Raw genomic sequence first — 21,182 nt, 5'->3', positions numbered from 1 at the left:
TCTTCGTTCACTTCACCACTCATTATCCTTCTAAGAATAAAGCCTGTAGTACTAGGATGGAACACTAATAAAATTATTATAAATAGCTCAACCATATCATCTGCTTTGGTCATCTAATTCCATCTCCACCCAGTAAGATAATCCATCTCTATCATTTTTCCTCCTACTCACCACATAGTGAAAAGAACTCTATGCTTACACTTGGATAAAGGATTAAACCAAATATATAATTGGCAGAATATTACTAGTTTATTAGGTTCATAAAGATTTTTAGATTCTTACAAGCTGAATTAGACAGATCCAAAATTAAAAACACTGGTATTTATGAAAAAGCAAATTTCAAATTCAATTGGAAGTTATTGCTCAGTATTTGCAAGTTGAATTTAGCATTTTACAACTATTTATGATAATTATTATATATGCAACTCATTTATGTAGATTAAAAACAAGTGTCTTTCTGACCAGTGGCCTTTCAATTATAGAAAAAGTAGCAATTATTGAGCGCATTAAATGATGGGTTATATAAAGAAATACAAGGCAAAAACTGACTCAACATTTAGGTAGATCAGAAACTAGAACCTTCAGTAGAATTCAGCAACATTATTTTTGACTATTCTTTCAAATGTTTACAGCAAAGACAAAAGATTAATTCATGATTATGTTCAGCATACTATACTATTTTGATGGAACAAATTACAACTAGGGCATTTTATTAATTTAGATTGACAATTCAACTTTACTGCGATTAACAAGAAACATTTCATTATACTATGGTTAATTATTTCATACTTCAAAATTCCTATTCTTCTGGGGAACAGTGAGCAGAAGAATTAATGTGGCAACATTTTCTCAACTGTAAAGATATTCTTTAAAATAAAGAGATAGCTCAAAACAACAAGTGTCTTAGTATTTACTATGAACGAGATCAGTTACTAATGCACTTTCCTTACCCCTTTTAAAAGCAGTTTCGGACGTGCTAAAATTTGTGAATTTGCTTAAACCACCATCGGTAAGTTTAAAAGGATAACAAATATTTGTCTATTTGAAGGCTCATAAAATCAGCTTTCAAATGGAGGCTTAATGAATATTTAGGGCGCTTAAAAATTTTAATATACAAATAAAATCAGCAACATCACAAAAACGAGTTCGCTCATATAGTTATAATATATTGATATCTTTCAATTATTGTTCAGCACTTCAAAGACAAGAGAATGCTGCAACTTAATAGAAACCAAAATACAAACTATTAAAAAGGACACAAAACAATTCAGAGGGTCAAATGAACCTCTAAATAAATTTTAAAAAACATTAACAATACCGGATAACTTCTAATTATGAAAATGAAAGCTCCAAATTTCGTAATAGGTTAATCCTACCCCATTCTCTCTGTGATACTCCACATTTGCTCCTACATGTGCTATGCGACGTAGGTCCAAATGACAACGAAGATTAAAACTGCAAACTACGTTGTTAATAACAATGTCAATGACAGGCTCATCCTGTGCCGATTCACCAGCAGCAAGTTTATCGTCAGCATTATACGAAATGTCATTAGTGAATCCAGTACCATCCTGTATCGCAGACACAGCCATGGAACCTGAAACAACCTGCATCCCGTTGCATGCGGAACTCTCAACTGACAGATAGCGTTCACCCAGAGATTGCTTTATATATCTTTCACAGTGATCATTAACTTCATTGCTTACACTGGTCATATCCAGCCAACATTAACTTATAGTAATATATATATATCTAAAACGAACTTTCTCACTTCAGTATTTTCAAAATAATAATAATTAACAATAAAAAAAAAAGAAAACTTCTAATGTCACTTTTGTTCTTTCCAACAATTTATTTTCAAGATTACAACCGTGGCTTCGTATTTCATATATTGTTAAGAATTTCGCAATAGTTAGAAACGTGTTGTTAGCCAAACAGGAAATTTTTAATATAATTCAGAGTTGCAAGAATATAACGCTCATTTTTCCACGGCTCATATAAATTACGTATGGATTTAACGTTATGAAAACACTCATTAAATGAATCACATAATCCACGGAATGAAACAAAGAATTCGCAATCAAATAATAAAATAATACAACCGACACAATGAAACAAAGAACTCAAATAATTACTCCGAAAAACGAAAGAATAATATGCGCACTCTATATTTAACTACAGTTAAACGCATTTATGTTTACTTTATATAATAGATTTACTCTATAGAACTCGGAAATCCACCCAGTTATTCAAATAATTTTGCTTTTTTTGATGCGACATAAAAACTTAAACTCCAGATTATTATTATTATTTTCTTTTTGTTATAAGGAAATTTCGTAACTTTGAGAAAGTAGCAAAACATATAAATAAAGTGCCAGTTATGCACAAGATGTAAATATTATCTTAATCTATCAGCTAAAGTAAAGGAATAAATAAAAAGTGAACCTTTGGCAGCACAATTAAAAGTTTGGAAATATGTTACATCTTGTCATTGTAATGACACAGCGAAATACTATAGCATGCTACTTCTTCGATGAGATATGAAAGAATTCAGAAATGAATCTTTCTACAAATAGCAACGGATAACTTCCAGCAGAATAACTAAAGAGACTACAATGTCTTAATGATAATTAACTAATTTGTTCAAACAGTTCTTTCGATATGCTGAAGTAAAAGAAAAAAAATGTATACGGCAAAATGATTCTAAGGAATGCCGATGGCAGGGAGGTAACTGAATCAACTGAAATTTGCTTAGTAGAATTATTAAGCGAACACTTTGCAAGAGAATATCATCCAAGCTGTGATATTGCAAGAATGAGAGAACGAATGGTTGATACAGGAATCGCAGTGAATGAAATGGAGGTGAACAGTATATTATAGAACCTTAATGCAGATACATCTGTGGGATTGGATGGTATACCAACTCGAGTCTTACGTGAACCGGCAAAGGAACTGTCAGTTCCCTTGACCATATTGTTTAATTTAAGTCTCAGCTCTGGGTTAGTCCCGAGGGGGTGGAAAGAGGGGAAGATAGTTGCATAAAGGAGGTTCCAAGACTGCTGTTGCAAATTACCGACCGATCAGCATATCAGGAATCGTTGTCAACGTTTTGGAGATATTAGTCAAGAGCAAAATACAGGAATGGATAGATTAAAATGGGATACTGTATGGAGGACAGCATGGTTTTGTGAAGAGTAGATCATGCCTCAGTAACTTGCTCACGTTTAAGAACTGGATAAGGGTAATGGATTTACAGTGATACTGCTGGACTTTGCTAAGGCCTTTGACAGGATACCACAAGGAATTCTAATCATTAAAATGCAGCACATAGGGATGGATATAGGGTTGGTGATATGGATAGGAGAGTGGATGATGGAGAGCTATCAGAGAGTAGTTTATTCAGGAGTGGAGTCCAAAAGAAGGACTGTTATTAGTGGTCTGCCTCAGTATTCTTTGACCATTGCTATTTAATTTGTTCATTGATGATATAGGAAAGGATCTGAGAGGAACTATTCATTGATTTTCTGATGATGCAAAGTTGGGTAGAGTAGTGAATGCACATGATGTCAAAATTTTGCAGGATGATTTGGATAGATTGGAAGTCTAGGCTAATGAGAATGTATGTCAATTGAATGTAAGTTTATGCATTTTGGGGTGAAAAAATTAGCAGCAGTATATCACATTGCGGAACTGTACTCAGGAGGTTGACAAAACCAGAGATTCGGATGTGTTGGTGGATAGGAAGTTGAAGTTTAGGGGGTCACATAGCAAAAGTGGCTAAATCAGCTCATCAGATCACTTGGTTACTGAAGAATACTTTGATGAGAAGAGATAAGTAAGTTATTGTTCCTCTTTATCGAGACTTGATAAGACCCCCTCATCTTCACCACTGTGCCCAGATCTGAGCCTCTGGGTTTCTTCTTAATGGGTTTCTACATACTGTTTTGAATGGGACAGTACCGTTTTTTTTTCATATTTTCCGGCCGTCTTGTCTTTTTTAATAAAAATATCAGGTTTGTCCAGTTTTTAATAAAAGCTATGTACTTTAATATTGGTCAATCATAAATTATTATTAATAATCTATAATCATTTGTGGATCCGTGGACCCTCATAAAACATATAATTGTGAGGCAATTGGATAGATGGAATAAGAAAACATTCCTGTATCTGATAGACGGGAACAGATTTTTTTTCTGAAATGAGTGAAAAACGCCTAGAATTTTACGAGTTTTGTAATATTGTGGAGTTTATTCTTTGTCTTCCAGGAAGTACAGCGCCTGTTGAGAGAATATTTTCTGTTATGAATAGTATGTGGTCAAAAGAGAAATATTGAGACAATCAGGACTATGATAGTTCTAAGACAAAATTGTGTGATGGAGTGTGAGAAGTTTTATGATAATTATACTTATTATTATTTGACACCTCCAGGGAGTCCAAAGACTCATCGAGGGAGGTGTGTCAACAGCATCGAACGATTGGTTCCCTTTCAACTATTAACCGCGCTCAAACTTGCTTAACTGAGCCATTAGTAGCAGAGGCTCTTGACAGACCAAAATTTGCTGCCTAATATCACTTATCGGAGAAATATTTATAGGAAGATCGTGGTGAAATACAGTCCCCCCCTCTACGTCTACCTAAATTTTTGTATGGGTTCTGGCACTGAAGAATAATGGGAAGCTCAATATGTTTATGTAATAACGTTTTTGTTATCGTCTTACTTTTTCATGAATACAGAATATTACATAACCCCCATCCCGTTTTTGCCATCCCAATGTCCCGTTTTTGTCTCAAGGAAATATGGTCAGCCTAGGTAGACAGGATCCAGAGGCAAGCGACCAACATGATAGCTGGTCTATGGGATGAACCTTGCGAGAACACGTTGAAGATCTGTGGGTTACAGAAATTGGTTGATAGATGGAAAAGGGGTGATATGATTGAAACATTCACAGTACTGAAGGGGTTTCACAAGATAATTCAGAGGACATTTTTTCAGAACAGGTCTGGTAATGGGAGAACTAGGGGCCATCCATTGAAACTGAGCAAGAATGTAGTTAGCAAGGGTGATAGAACAAGGTTTTTACTTGGAGAGTGGTGAATGGGTGAAATAAGCTGTCAGACTTTGTTGTGAGTGCCATGATGACTGTAAACGAATTCAAAGCAAAGTATGATAGATACTGTGCGAATGCCGAATAGTTGTTTTTGATATGAAGTTTAGGGCCTCCCTCGATGAGTCTAAGGACTCCTTGAAGTTGCCCATAATAAAAATAATAAGAATAATAATGAGATAATGGTATTCGATAAGAATTAAAACGCATATTAAATAACTAAAAAACCACACTGTTAATGAGGCAATAGTATTCGATGGCGAATTAAAACCCATATCATATAACCAGGTTAAAGTTGCTTTTAATCTATTTTTGTTTAAAACAAAAATTACCACAAACACTCATACCTAATTATTAAAGGAGACAAGTCTGACTAGGCGCCAGCTAAGCAAGCACATGCTTGAAGAGGTGCATTTACAAAAGTATGCCATTAATATGCAAAAGCAATATTCAACAAAAGTCAGTAACAAAGAGACTACGAAATCCACACTACGAAATCTGGGAGGAACATTATCTCTCTCGTACCTATGTGTCACAGTTCTCCTCATTACTGCAATCATATATATGCTGTCTTCAATCTCGAATTATATGAAATCAAACTCTGTCTAATACACCCTTTCTCTTTGTCCCTTCTTTCATCCATTACTTAAAGTGCGATTTCTCCAAACCATTGTTTCTTACATTATTATACCGTATAGTCCGTTCTTTTTGTACCACTATTAACCAATGTTTGCATCAATGCTGAAGATTGATTGATTAGCTCCTGAACTGTTGTTTTACTTCAAAGGCAGTCTTTAATCATTCAAATATCTCATCTGATGTTTCTCTCATTATCAACTCATGCTTTAAGCCATTCATAATATCTTAAATTGTCAAATTAAGTTATATATCCAGGAAAAGCTTACTTAAAATAAGATACAAAGGGGAGTTTCCTTTTAAGAAAACTTTGATTCATGATGTTAGTTTTAGTTCCATTATAATTACATTGCACCAGCCTATGCTTCTGGTATCCCTCTCATTACCTGCAGTTTTATTCACTGTATCCATTGATGCACTACTTCTTTGATATCTCTGGTATCAGCAACCCACTTATCCCCACTTCGTACCTACATACCTACCTGCTTACTTATCCATTAATATCTTCTTGAATTTGACTCTGATCATCTCCACAAACGGTTCTGTAATCCAATTCCTTTATCCAGAACTGGCTCTAGGTTTTTCCAATAAATTTGGCTAAAGTCCTTAAAAAATATAACATCAGGACGTTTTTCATCACACTCCCTAAAGTCTATTCTCTTATAAGCCATCCGAAGCTATTCATCACAAACTGAAATATCCAGGTGTTTACAAGTTGTGGTGCGATTGTAATATTCCTTATTTTGGACAGACTAACAAATCTGTTGAACTTCGTATAGAGGAGCATAAGAAAGACATCTCCTATAAAAGATCACATGCATCTGCCCTATCCAGTCATGTTCTTTTCTCAAACAATCCTCATGATGATCTATAGAGTCACTCAGTTTGCTGAGATAAATCCGAAAACATTTTTCGGTGCAGTGATGAGTTTGAAAGAAAAATCGTGGAGTCCAGGGAAATTCTCCTTAATCCTGAACATTTGAACAACAGTTTGAGTTACAACATCCCTGATAGTCACGCTGCCGTTGTTGAATACTAGCGTTCACGAGAACTTGCAAGCTCGAATGCAACAAACCATCGTTAGAGAGATTGGTCGATTGGTAGAGCCTCTGCTACTAATGGCTCAGTTAAGTAAGTTTGAGCGCGGTTAGTAGTTGGAAGGGGGATAATCGTTCGATGCTGTAGGCACACTCTCCCTCGATGAGTCTTTGGACTCCCTGGAGGTGTCAAAATAATAATAATAATAACTTGAAAAATACAACGTTTTTGTATCAATTATGTATTGCATTTTTTGCCTGTAATTCTCAGTTTTTTTGTAACATCAATTTTTATTACTATGTTCTACCTTTAGTGGATACCAGAAGAAGGCTGTAAAAGGCTGAAACTAGTTGTATCATTTTCATTAAAACTTCATATTTTATCTCGGTTTAAGGCATTAAATATTTATTCTTTAAAATGTACCATTACAACCGAATAGAACCCAAATGAATAAAACAAGAACTAGGTATAGTGTAGGATTATTCCTCTTGTTTTACGTCTGGTCAGCTTTCATCAAAAAACATTGCAAACCCAGATTATGGGTAGCCTTATCATTACATCACTTGTTTGTACATTTAAAATGAATCGCTCGAGATGACGGCTATTAATCTTTTTCATATATATATATATATACACTGCTAGAGCCTGTGTAGCTCAGCGGATGTGTCGTTTGCACACCGCCGCGCTTGGCCGCACGAAGGAAGACTTGGTTTCGAGTCTAGTCGGCGACTAGAGGAAATTTTTCTAAGCCTTTTTTCGACCGGTTCCCGAGTTAGTCGATCTCTGGCACGGGCAAGCGGGTTTTTCCTCCCAGAAACTCGGGTTTTTCGTCCTGTGAACTCAAGAAAATCAACCGTAGAACCCACATTATTTCAGACATTAAATATATTGTGTTAGGGTTAGGGACCACGAGATGGCGGCACATTTGAGCCGTCTCTCTTCACTGCGTACCGCTTAATTAGGGAGAGCCTTGGGCCATCTGTCTCTGATTGGGTACCAGTGGAGATTGAACTGCCCACTCAGTATCCAAAAGTTAGATGGGACTAAATGGCCTCGCCTACTCACGTATACGGGAAAAAAAAGGCGTTAGTTGATTTTTTTTTTATATACACTGCTTGTTTTTTATATACACTTTTATATGCACTGTGGAGCGGATGTCCGTGGAGCACACCCAAAGCTCAAATTCATCCCACAAACATTCAGTAGAGTTGAGATCAGGGCTCTGTGGAGACCAGTCAAGTGGGGGTGACGTTCATATCCACAAACTACACAGCTACAGGAGCAGCATTATGACTCAGTGCTTCGTCTTGCTGAAAGAGAAAATGGTTAGTTCCGTAGAAAGCCAAAAGCAGGAAGCATTGCATTGGTCAGAATGTTCTGATACCTCTCAGAGTTCAATGTTTGTGACACCATAAACAGAGATCCGAGACCAAGCAAAGGAAAAACAGAAACATACCATCACATCGCACCTCCGAATATCACTAGGGTTACGCAGTCTAGTAAGAGACGTTCACTTGTCCATGCGCTCAGTAAAGAATATCGCGTGATTTGTCGCTCCATAACACAGCTTTCCCAGCTTCCACTTTCAATGTATACGCTCTTTGGACGCTGAAGAGACCTCTGCATTTTTGTTCGGGTAAAGTGGGGCTTGAATATTGCGGCTACCATGGAAACTCATGTTGTGAGTATGGATTCTGAATTTTATTCTGCAGATTCATGTTCCAGTCAATACTTGGAACTACGCTTTAAAGTTGTCGGCCGACAAATATCGGATTTTACGTTATCGTTCGTAGTACTCTACGGTAGGGATTCCAGACGTCCCGTAAAATACGGGATCGTCCCGTTTTTGGCTAATGCGTCCAGTTGTCCCCAAAAAAGTCTTCGGGACAGCTTTTATTCAGTGTTATTCATTCTTCAGAAAAGTATTGCAAGAGTGTGCAAGGCTGATTGATAAAAAAAAAAAAAAAAAAAAAAAAAAAAAAAAATCAGCTAACGCCTTTTTATTCCCGTATACGGGAGTAGGCGAGGCCATTTAGCCCTATCTAACTTTGGAGACTGAGTGGGCAGTTCAATCTCCACTGGTACCCAATCAGAGACAGATAGCCCAAAGCTATCACTAATTAAGCGGTACGCAGTGAAGAGAGACGGCTCAAATGTGCCGCCATCTCCTGGTCCCTAACCCTAACACAATATATTTAATGTCTGAAATAATGTGGGTTCTACGGTCGATTTTCTTGAGTTTACAGGACGAAAAACCCGAGTTTCCGGGAGGAAAAACCTGCTTGCCCGTGCCAGAGATCGACTAACTCGGGAACCGGTCGAAAAAAGGCTTTGAAAAATTTCCTCTAGTCACCGACTAGACTCGAAATGAAGTCTTCCTTCGTGCGGCCAAGTGCGGTGGTATGCAAACGCCACATCCACTGAGCTACACAGGCTCCTAGGTTGATTGATTAATAAGAATATTGTTAGGTGAAAAGAGCATTACTGTATCAACAATGTATTTTGTATATATAATACTAAGTAAAAAAACCATTTGAAGGCAACTTAAAGTGGCTTAATGAAAATATGCAGCCTAACAATTTGATTTACTATTTGTTTACCTATACTTAATAAAGTGTGTGCATAGTAAACCTTACCACGCACACACTTGGAAAGTTAGAATCATTTTGCAAGACTGGCATATGTGATGGATGTGCATACTAAACTTTCATCCTCAGTCATAAGTGTCCCGTATTTTTTTTCCAATGTATCTGGGAGCACCTGAATTCCTGCGCTTCCATCTCAGTATGGCATCACTTATTGTTGACCTGGAATCACATAATTTGTCAATAAAATGCCAAACACACAGGCCTGCAACATGGCATCCTGTCACAGTGCCACTTTCGATCTCCATTATTGCACTGACTTGGGAGCATCGTATTTGCCCAATTTATACCTGCTAAAAATACATCTCTCGGTACATGGCACGATTAACCTTGCCCGTGGGGATGTATGTTTATTTCTTTCAAGCAAGGTATATTTTTAGACACGAGACGTGGTCAGAAATGTCGCAGTTATTATAACACAGTGTAAGATACATGTATTGAAGATTGTGATGATAGGTAAACTATGTGTTGAAATATGTCATTTTTGATGCTTATAAAGTTTTTCTTGACAACCAGCTGAATTGCGAATGTATCCTGTGATGATATAGCAGCTTCGTAGGATATAATTACTAGCATAGTCAAATTGAATAAACGATAGGACATCACACCAATCGATTGGAAAGGAATGGAATTTTATTCCCATCATGATGACAGGAATCTTCATTTAGGCTTTTCAACTGAAGATGAGATAGACGCTGCATATGAGGGTAGCCCGTTTTTCGCCTAACATACAGGCAAATCGGCAAGAGAATGCACAGTATTTAGACAAAAAAAATATTTGATAGGCAGTAGAAGACGTTGCATGACAGGACCATAATATGTAAATAGAAGATTATATAATGAAGACAGTTGTGTGTTCGTTTGCCATTCGTCGGAGTAATTGAGATTTCACGTAATAATAAATATGAATAAGTGACATGTTGTCTTGAAAAACGAATATTTCTTGGAAATTTAAGGTTTTTAAAGAAAGCTGATATGAGGTGATGCATAAACTTGCCTGATGTTCACATCGTTAAAGATACCGTAAATTTTGCAGTCTGATAAATTGGATATTTCCCACGATATGGAATTAATAACATAATTTCAGATCGTGGAAAAATATAGCATTTCAAAGAAACCAATCTGTCGGCTTGTAGTGATAGGCTGTGTGATGAACTTATCATTTGTTTGATAGCATACTAATAATAGCATTATTAACAAAAATAATCGCGTAATATTTGAAAGCTAAGATAATTTTAATTATCATTTTATTCCTAATGTTAGAGAACTTTGCAGACACACACATTGTTTGAAGAGAAGTCAACGAACAAAATGACATGGACCGCGTGTACTATGGGCAAGGTGCATCGTGCCATGTAACAAGTCACATATTTGTAGCAGTATAATTTGTAGGAATATGATGCTCTCAAGTCAGTGCTACTGTGTACAGGTAAATGTTTAGAAAATGGACCATCCCCAGGCCAAACCAGTGATACCATACTGAGATGTCCATACTGAAGTACAGGGAGCAACTGCAAGATCTACTCTCAGTGGATGACCAACCATATTCACCCAACGCGACCGTAGGTTGCTATGTAAGATATAAGATATAAAAACCGCCATTTGTCGGCCTGCACGCTAAATGTGGATTTCCGGACAGTGACCGGAATGCTAATTGACACAAAAACATTCAAAACTGAGGTGCATAACAATGGGTTTCCATGGTAAGAACGCAATATGCAAGTCCCACATTACCCGTACCAACATACGGTTTTGTCTTCGCTGGTATAAAGAGCATGTACAGTGGGACGTGGAAGCTTGGAAAGCTGTGCTATGAATGGAATAGTGTGGGTGTAGCAGATGTCCAGTAAATCTTCACTCAGAGTGCATACACCCAACTACGAAATTCGCAGGTGCCGGTTTGGCCTCCGACCACTGTTTGTGGTACCACGAACAATGAACTCCGAGAAGTATCTGAACATTTTGGACAATGCTATTCTTCCTGCTTTGAGGAATTTCTACCGAAATGGCCACTGTCTCTTTGAGCAAGAGGATGCACTGTTATAATGCTGCTCCTGTAAATGTGTAGTCTGTGGGCATGGACGTCATTGCACTTGACTGGTCTCCAAAGAGCTTTGATCTTATTCCTACTGAACATCTGTGGGATGAACTGGAGTGTAGATCGAAGTGAAGGGACGTCCACCCCACAACAGTTCAGGACCTCATTACATTCCTACAGGAAGTGGCCCAAAATACCTATTGATTGTTATCATACGCTTGTGTAACAGTATGCCTCATAGGATTGCTGCAGTCATCGCACGAAAGGAAGTCCTACATTTTATTAAAATGGACGCCACAGCTGTTTCTTTCAATACACGGCTGTGTCTTGACTTCTTTCTGATCAGTGTAAATCCACAAACTTCAAAATTTATAACTTGATCCAAACTCATGCATAAAGTTTTAGCTTTTAGAATAAATCTTCATATTCACTTCATAATTTTATCAATCAATCAATCTTCATTTTAACTTACATGAAGTTATTAAGATTATTGTGACACCTCCATGGGAGGGCACACTATTCCACTACAAATCACTGTCCACCTTAGTTCAACTATACAACATTACTACTATCAGCATGATAATATTCTATAATTTTTTAGTACCAGCATAATTTGTTTTCGTTCTCAACTTTTTTTACTCTAATTACTCTAAGGGCTTATATCACTATCTGTGTGAGAAATCTTCCTTAATCATTAAGCTGATTTAAGTGCTTTATTAAGGTAAATAAATATGGAATTTTCGAAGAAAATGCAGGTAACATAATAGTATATCTCTGAACGCATAAAAATATCTCTATTTCATTTGACCATACTACTTTAAGTCTAGATTGCATTTGAGAATTAAGTTCGTTACTGTCTTCTACTAAAAATTAGCGACAGTATTGGGCGAGACATTTCCGATTGGCTACTGGTGGAGATCGAACTGCCCACTGGCTCCAAGAGCTAAAACAGCCTCGCTTACTCCCTATAAGGGAATAAAAGGCACTAATTGATTTAAAAAGAATGATGTGTAGCTCAGTAGAAGCAATATTTGCCCAGCTACAGTTCTCCCATAAATTCAAGAAAATCGACCATAGAACCCACAGTTTCAGATAATAGCTATTGTGTTAGTGTGAGGTTCCGAGATGGCAACATTTGTAAGTCCTTTCATCGGATGCCACATATAATTAGTCTTCGGCTAGCTATCTCTGACTGAATACTGGTTGAGATTGAACCACCATGTCTGCAAAGCTAGTACTAAAACGGCCTCGCCTTTTGAAAGTTTAATAATTTAGCCAAGTAAATTATTTGCAGCTATCTCCTGCAATGAAAGTAATGTCATCATTTCAAGAGAGAGGATGTCAAAGCTCTCAGGTATTGGCAATAGCTATTCGTAACTCCAAAGAAAATACCCAGCCTGCAAATTATGGCAAAAATATAATTAGCATCTACCGTCTCCTGCCTAACACTGCCAATAAATTCAGGCTAGATATAGCAAAATTTTAAAGTCAGCAAAGCTTCCGAATAGAAACTTATCCCATGCAGAATTGACTGCTCTTTAAAAACAATGTGAAAACAGTATCATCACCAAAGCAGATAAAGATAACACTGCTAGGATATCACATCACTTATCTTACTCTTCAAACATTTGAATACTTAAAGAAGTACTTTTAATTAACATCAGGGTAATTAAAGACTATAACTGGGTAACTAATTGTCAAAAACGTTAGTTCTAAAATTTGCCACAAGGAAGATACATGCCACTGCAATACCGTGGTGGCTAATTTAAAACGTAGGGTACACATTGTGCATTGTGTGATTACACGTTCGATATGCTGTCCTTCATTGTCAACAACATGCTTAAATCGCAAAATGGCATGCTCAACCACAGAATGTAGTTTCGTTTGAAATATTGTGGATATGGCACATAATGCTGGCTTTGAAGTCCACTAAGTTGGCCATATGTCCGCGATAGAGAATACCTTTGAGATGTCCCCACAGCCAAAGTTGCAAAGGCTCAGATCCAGTGAGCATGCTGGACACACAAAAATGGCAGCTGATTATGTCCTCAGTAAAATGTCTGAAGAAACTACTTGACAGAGGTGGCAATTCAGGAGGGGCACCATCCTGCATAAAAACTTTGAATCCAGGCAATGGCACTGTTGAAGTGTTGGAATCAGTTGATTGGCTAAGAGATGGTCACTATTAACAGTACAGGTAACAAGACCAGCACGACTGAGCTCCTCAAAAAAAAGAAAGGTCCAATAATGAATTCTGCCATAAAACCACACTAAACAGTGACCTTCAGAGATAAGTGGAATCTGTCACACATGTGGGTCTGCAGGTGTGTGCTTCACAGCACTATCCAGATAGAAGTCAGCTTCATCAGGCTAGAGAATGTTCCATGGCCAGTCATCATCCAGTTCAGTCTGAGCAAAAAACTGGAGGGCAAATGTTTCTTGTGCATCCCAGTTAGGATTTAGCAATTGCTGAATGTGGGAAATCTTGTAAAGAAAACAGTGCAGAATTTGCTTTACAACTTTGTAAAACGAACTTAGGGGGTTTGTCTAAAGACAATGCAATACACTGTGCATTGTTGCTTTCTATATTTGGCATCCTTTCTTCCTCTGTGGCTACTTCCTACATTGTCTGCCATTTGATGGGCTTCCATCCCTGCCATGTTTGAAATCTAAGGAACTGGTCTCTTCAAATTTCCAGATCATTTTATGCAAATCATTTGCAGTGATAGGCACGAGCATCTAATGCATAAGTCGCCCCTGTGGGTGGCCTATTGGGGGTGCTGCGGAACTGCAGCACCCCCAATTTTTCTCGATATATAAATATATTTATTAATTTATTTATATTTGCTTGTAATATTTCATTTTATCATCAACAATCCTATACAATTCTCTTATTTTGTAAAAAAAAAAAATAATAAAAATCCATCTTGTAGCACTTAGGAGGGCGAAGGATGCTAGCGGCACTGTGTTTTCCACAGTCATATTGCTACGCGCGCAAGCATATGCACGTGATAGTGAGCTATTAGAGTAATGCAGCACTATCCGTCGCGCAGTTCCACTGTTGTTTATATACAGTTTGCACCAGTAGTAGTGTTCGTAGTGCTTATCGTGTTTACTCCGTCTCTTTAAATATTTGGACATTACAATTAAAGACATAGCATTTCTTATAGTAATTGTTAAGTAATTTTGAATTATACTAAACTGTATAATTTTATCGATAATAATATTTTTTCATGAAACAAAACAAGAATATATTTTATTTTTAAGTAATTTTGAATTATACCAAACTGTATAATTTTATCGATAATAAACAATATTTTTTCATGTTTAATTTTTTAAAATTTTTTACCATAATTTTGATATTTTATCTAAACACGTATACTGTAAGTACAGTGTGTATGTATATTTCAAAAGTTGCAGCACCCCCACGATTTCAAGCTACGAGTCGCCACTGGTTAGAGGAGTCATTTTTAATCTCTTTAATGTTCTGAGCTTTTGCAATGCTGTCAAGGCACAGCGGCTATTTTGATAAAATAACTTCATGAGAAGTGCATGATCCTTCGGTAATGGTGACATTTGTGCTTTAACACAACTGCCCACAGGCAATGAACTGACACATTTTGCAGCTATTTGCTTTTATAGAAGCTTCTTTCAAAGCATATGCCATTGAAGACATTTGTCATTTGCATAAATAGTACGGTCACAGCATTTCACTACATGTATTGCAGTACCATATATTGCTTAGTGGCAACTTTTAGAATTAATGGTTTTTGCATAAAATAAAATTCCATTGCCACACATTTCATATTAAATCGTTCTGCTGAATAGTTACCCAGTTACAGCCTTTTGAAATGAACTTTAATTATAATCCCCTGTAGCTGACTCTCACTATGCCAAACTCATAGGGACTGCAAGAATAGTTTATTACAGTTAGTAACATGCTTTGGTGGATTTCCTTTAGAATATCATCATGCCTATTGGATCTTTCTTCAGGATTTTTGTGCAGTTTGTTACAATGTGTAAGTTTGATTCTCTCAGTTGATACAAGGGAGTAAAATATTTAAAATGATTAGATTCCATCTAAGCTCAAAGATTTTCTAAGATCATATAAAAAAAGTAACAGCAACAAAATAAGTTTTCTGTGGTATCACTTTTGCTAATCAAATCTGACAAGTCTATCCTGTATGGACAAATAAAGAGGAATTCCAATGGTGATGGTGTGATTCCAACCTACAAGAATAATCCTTCAGTTAAAGAAAATTGTATAAGCAGTATTTCTGGATTGACAAACATCCAAAATAAACGAACACAGCACATATTTTACCTTCATGAACTTTAGCAACCAAATTCAATTTCTATGTGAAATAGTCTATCAGTTACCTCACTAAGAAACAACTATAACCACATCAACATTTTTTCTAAGTAGTTTTTTTTTTTTTTCCCCCCAGAGTGAGAAATAGTAATGAAGCTTATTAGCTCTTTATACTTAAGTAATGAAACTGACTTTCATTGGACTTAAGAGGGAAATAAGGAAAGTAAAAGCTTAAATTATGTACAACATTATATCAACAAAGTTCATGACTCATAAAATAGTTACTTTTATAGTTATTTGTAAAAATACTTTTACTAAATATCTCAGTTTATTCTAGTTCAATGATGAGTCTTCCATAGATAACCATCCAATGACAATCTTTTTTTTTTTTTTTTTATTCATTACTATATTCCAGAATATATATATATATATTTGTATTCTCTCTCTCTGCATCTAACAAACAACTGACATGCACAATCTCCATTAGAAATGTAACAAGGGAACACATTTGTTTTTATTCTAAGAAGCACTGTCTGCTATGATTACAGGTTCCAGCACTGTTTGAAACAGCATTTAAGTTTCATTCGAAGTGTAAGCAAGTTTATTTTAATTTTGTAATTAAGAGAGCAGAAATAAAATTTCATTATTTTTTCCATTTTACAAGGTTTAAGCAGAGAAGTAAGTAACAGGATACACATGCATGTATCCCCAACCAAGAGGAAAGTCACTAGTGTGCATCAGGGATCTGTTTTAGGGTAACTGCTGTTAAACCTGTATGTTAATGATATTGGGGAAGATTTGAATGGGGATATAAAGTTGCAGATGATGCAAAGTTGGGACAAACTATGAGGAGTAAGAGTTGAACAGACTGAATAAATAGCCATGGGAGTGGGAATATCAATTTTTCAGTGCTGCAAAATGTAAGGTTCTGAAATTTGGAAAACAAAGATGGAATGTAGAATTTACTCTTGGTGGGGATATATTGTTGAAGGTAGAGAAAATAAGAGATCTTGGGGTAAGGTGTAAGGCAATTCTGATTCTATTGTACAAAGCTCTGATTAGGCCACGTATGGACTACTGTGTACAGATTTGGTCACTTGGTTTTCAAAAAGACAAAGAGATATTGGAAAGGGTCCAGAGCTGATTGACTAAGGTAGTAGTTTATATCTTTATATGTATGGTTGCCAAACTTTTTCGGGCCACCGCCCACTTTGCAAGACATAAATTTTGTAACGCACCCCCCCCATTATAATATTCACAAAATAAAAGATTTAATTTACACTTTGTATGACTCCACTTATCTATCACACTTTCAACTGATGATTGTTGGCAAAGCACACAAAAAATAATGAAACTTATTCCTAAACCACTGGTATTTATAGATTTGAAATCTAGCCCAAATCAACTTGCATGCATTGACTTGTTTGCGATACCATCGTGCTTTGAACAAGTCACTGAACCTACGTAATAGTCGACCGACATACTACTAGTTAAGACTCGTCTGCTGCGTGGATACATCTGTTTCTATCTGACATGGTAAATTTTCAAATGATTAAATAATCGAAATAGAAAATTGATAAACAAATTGATCTTGTAAGACGGGCATAAGATGAATTAAAATGCAATATTTAAATTTTAAATGATTATCTGATTGCAAAATCACGAAAATAAATTTTTAAATATATATTACTAATTTCTTCTATAAAGAGCCACTGACCCCTAGACCGCCTGAACGCCCGCAAATGCTTCTCATTCCACTATAGCACCCCTAGAAGGCTTCAGCGTCCAATGGGGGGCGTTACCGTCCACGTTGGTAACCTAAGCTCTAGATGATAAACTTAATATGAAAGTCGAAATGTCAAGAAATTAAAGTAATTATTCCTAACATGGTTGTAGTCTCAATAATTTTACTGAAGTGAGGAAGAGGGGTGACATAATAGAGACATACAAGTTGGTAAGGGGTTGTTACAGGATCAATGTTGAAGAGGTTTTTTATAAAATGGTGGGAGATAAGGAGAGAATACGAGGTCATCTATGGAAACTGTATAATGAGGGTATGAACAAGGGAGTGAGAAGCAAGTTTTTTGCATACAGAGTTGAGAATAATTAGAATGCTTTGTCCGAGTGGTATCTAAAGAGAACTGAATGTGTTTAAGGTGCAGTATGATGAGCAGTGTTTATGACAAAAGGACCTCCTAGATGAGTCTTTGACTACATGGGGTCTTAAGGATAATAATAATAAATGTACACACACACACACAAGGGTGTGCTGAAAAGTTTTGATAATCACTATGAAGGAATTGAGGTAGAACCATGTAACTTACACGTTATTCTACATATTCCCCACAAAGTGTTATATACTTGTTACAATGCCACTGCATCATTTGCAATCCTCTGAGAAAAAAAGTCTTTCTCCTTGTTGCACAAACCACTTCTCAGCTGCAGATATGACTTCATATTTGTGGTAAATTTTGTTCCTTTCAAGTGTTTCTTGAAATGTGGAAATAGCCAGGTCTGGAAAATAGAGTGGGTGAGGCAGACATTGAAAGCATAAGTTGTGTACTGTCTGTTGGATTTTATGGGCAGTGAGCAGGTACATTGTCCTGCAAAAGCAACATGCCTCTGCTGTTTGTCCCGGCGTTTTTCTTTCAGTACCTCCTTCAGAACTGTTGAATAAACTGCTGCTGTAACAGTTTTACCTTTTTTTTTTGAGGTAATTGGTAAGGATTACACCATCCACATCCCAAAAGACAATGGCAAGAACCTGCCATTTTTGGGATCAGAACTTCTTTGGCCATGGAGAACCTTCATGTCTTCACTCCATTGACTGTTGTTTGGTCTCAGGATTATAGTGATCAAGCCATGTTTCATCAACAGTCATAATACGAGCCAAAAAATTTACACCTGATTTCTCAAAATGACACAAAATCCCTTGAGATGACAGAATATCTTCTCTCTTTTGGTCAGCATTCAATCATTTTGGGAATTCACTTTGCTGAGAGCTTCTCCATGTCCAGATGTTGGTGGATAATGACTCCAAATCATTCTCTGGATATCCCCAGAATCTTTACAATGTTGTTGGCAGGTATTCATCTATCATCAAGGATCACGGCATGGAATGCACCGATGTTTTCAGGTGTGATCACCGTGGAAGGCCTTCCTGACCTGGGGGCGGCACTTTGAACCTTTTTGAACTTTTACAGTTAATTCTAAAATACAGTCTTGAGAACTCAGTTCCAAATATTGTAATACTGTTGCGAATTTTCCTCACGATTGCTGCAAGTGTTGTTAGTTGGGAGAGGAGTTTTTCTAAATAAAATTGATTACTTTGCCAATGTCATCGATGATTTTGCTAACAGAAAATCAAGAAATATAACATTTTAAAGTTTTACTTAAAAAATAAACACAGCATTTTAATTTATTTCCCTATACGTCATGTTGACTTTTTATAGTATTTTTGGTGTGTATTGGGAGGGACAGCAAAAGCTCTAGCTACACCACTGCCTGGGGGACATCTGTTGTCTCAGAATGCTTAGTTTTAAACTCGGCAACCCGTCTGACAACTGTTTGATATGATGGGGTACAGTCCCTAAAGTCTTATACAAAGTTTGGTGAATCTCCGTTGTTTGCAGACTTTTCTTGCAGCATGAAAAACCTGATGACAACCTACACTTCTGTGTCTTCGAATTTCTTGAAGACCTCTGACATGTCTTATATATATATATCCTAAAAGAAAAAGAACAAATTATTACAATTTGATGAAACGTAGGAGTTAAAGGGTTTTTAGATATGTTCTTCCTTGTGGTTATATCAGTTGCTTTAATATCATTTTTGTTCTAGGTGTTTATCAGAACTTTTCAGACTCCTCATATATATGTACTATATTATATATACATTACATATATGTATATATGTACTATATTATATATACATTACACACACACACACACATACATACATTTTACTGTATATAATATTTTACTGTGTATAAGATACTTTTTTTTCTAAAATTTTTAGACCAAAAATTGGGGGTTGTCTTATACACGGGGTAACTGGTTGAGAGATCCGCGGTTGCCATGGCGAACCTGCCAGTACCTTGTCACTGTGAACAGGCTTCTGCCAATCACTAGCCTTTGTTAACTCTATCGATTGATGTCATTAATGGCTGATTCTGAATAAGCCAATCAGAACTCTGAAAGCATTCATATGTCTGCAACTCGCGGGGTAAGTTAATGCATTAACAATATTTTAAGCACTAGCCCATAAAAATGTCTAAAAATAAAAAATAATGAAGAAAATGATATACCTGGAACTAAGAGTGATGCACAATTTCTTAGTATGTATCTTAAAAATATTACCTAATTATTAAATATGCTTTGAATATTTAAAAAAATCGATTAACTTTATTGGCTTAAAGGGTGAAGCAGATGTTTTTCATATTCCCCACTATCTGATGAGGAAAACTGTGAGAGGGAAAATATTAATGAGCCTGTTGCTCACCATGAGTGGGCCTGAGGATTAATCATTGAGGTTGCAGTTTAAAATAGCTTTTGGTCTTTTGTACTTGGTGTAATCTGTTGCGTCGTAATTTGCAGCTAGTTGAATTAGATTATTAGGATGCACAGATGCTATTGAAAAGAACTTAGTTGCTATAGTGAAGTTGCACAGTGCGTACGAACCATGGTGCATTCAGGATTATTCTGAGACATTTATTCTGCACACGTTGTAGTTTGAGGATATTAGTATTAGCAGTATGACTCCAAGCCCGGAAAGCATATAGGACGAATCATCAATTTATATATAAGTAGCTTGATTCTGGTGCTCAATTTGCTGTTTCTGTTTATTAGCGGGTAGAGCTGTGCAATGATTTTTGATGTCTTTAGACATTGTGACTGATATGGGAGCTGAAAGTCAATTTTCTGTCCAGCAATATGCCAAGATATTTGATCTCAGACTGCCAAGGGATTTCTGTGTTAAACAGGAGAACGTCTCCAGTAGGAAGTATTGATCTTCTGGCGAACAGTACAGCTACACTTTTCTGAGGATTTATTTTGAGTCGCCATTTGGTGAAATATTGTTCAATTATCAGTAGATTTTCCTGCAGTTTTTTGATTGCTAGGTGCGGTTTTAAAGATCTGGCTAATATCGCTGTATTATCTGCATATAAGACTTTGATAGATGACAGTGGGTTGTGCGGAATATCACACATATAAATGGAGAAAAGAGTTGGTGCCAGTAGTGATCCTTGTGGGACACCAGCCAAGATGCGTTTTTGAGTCGAGAGTGTGCCATTTAACTTAACTTGCATGCGCCTATCATAGAGGTACGATCTGATCAGATGAACCACTTCCAATGGTGTTGTTTATTATTTTGACGGTATAATAGAACACAGAAACTAAGTAAATAAT

The 21,182-nt window shown here is 36.5% G+C and overlaps 1 protein-coding gene across 1 annotated transcript in view; it reads right to left on the bottom strand.

The window, feature by feature from the left end:
* LOC150098705 (TATA box-binding protein-like 1) overlaps window positions 1-2,086 on the bottom strand; it is a 67,832-nt gene extending 65,746 nt beyond the window's left edge. Inside the window, exon 1 of the mRNA XM_090404826.1 lies at window positions 1,377-2,086. Within this exon, the coding sequence (XP_090260952.1) occupies window positions 1,377-1,715 (339 nt within the window). The 5' untranslated portion in view covers window positions 1,716-2,086. The remainder of the gene's footprint in view (window positions 1-1,376) is intronic.
* Between the last annotated feature and the right edge of the window lie 19,096 nt (window positions 2,087-21,182).

The sequence above is a fragment of the Typopeltis vanoorti genome, chromosome 15 (assembly GCF_054136105.1).
Source record: "Typopeltis vanoorti isolate ZY-2024b chromosome 15, IOZ_Tvanoo_1.0, whole genome shotgun sequence".
Lineage (NCBI taxonomy): Eukaryota > Metazoa > Arthropoda > Arachnida > Uropygi > Thelyphonidae > Typopeltis > Typopeltis vanoorti.
The sequence above is the reverse complement of the archived record's forward strand: the minus strand, read 5'-3'. Positions and strand labels throughout refer to the sequence as shown.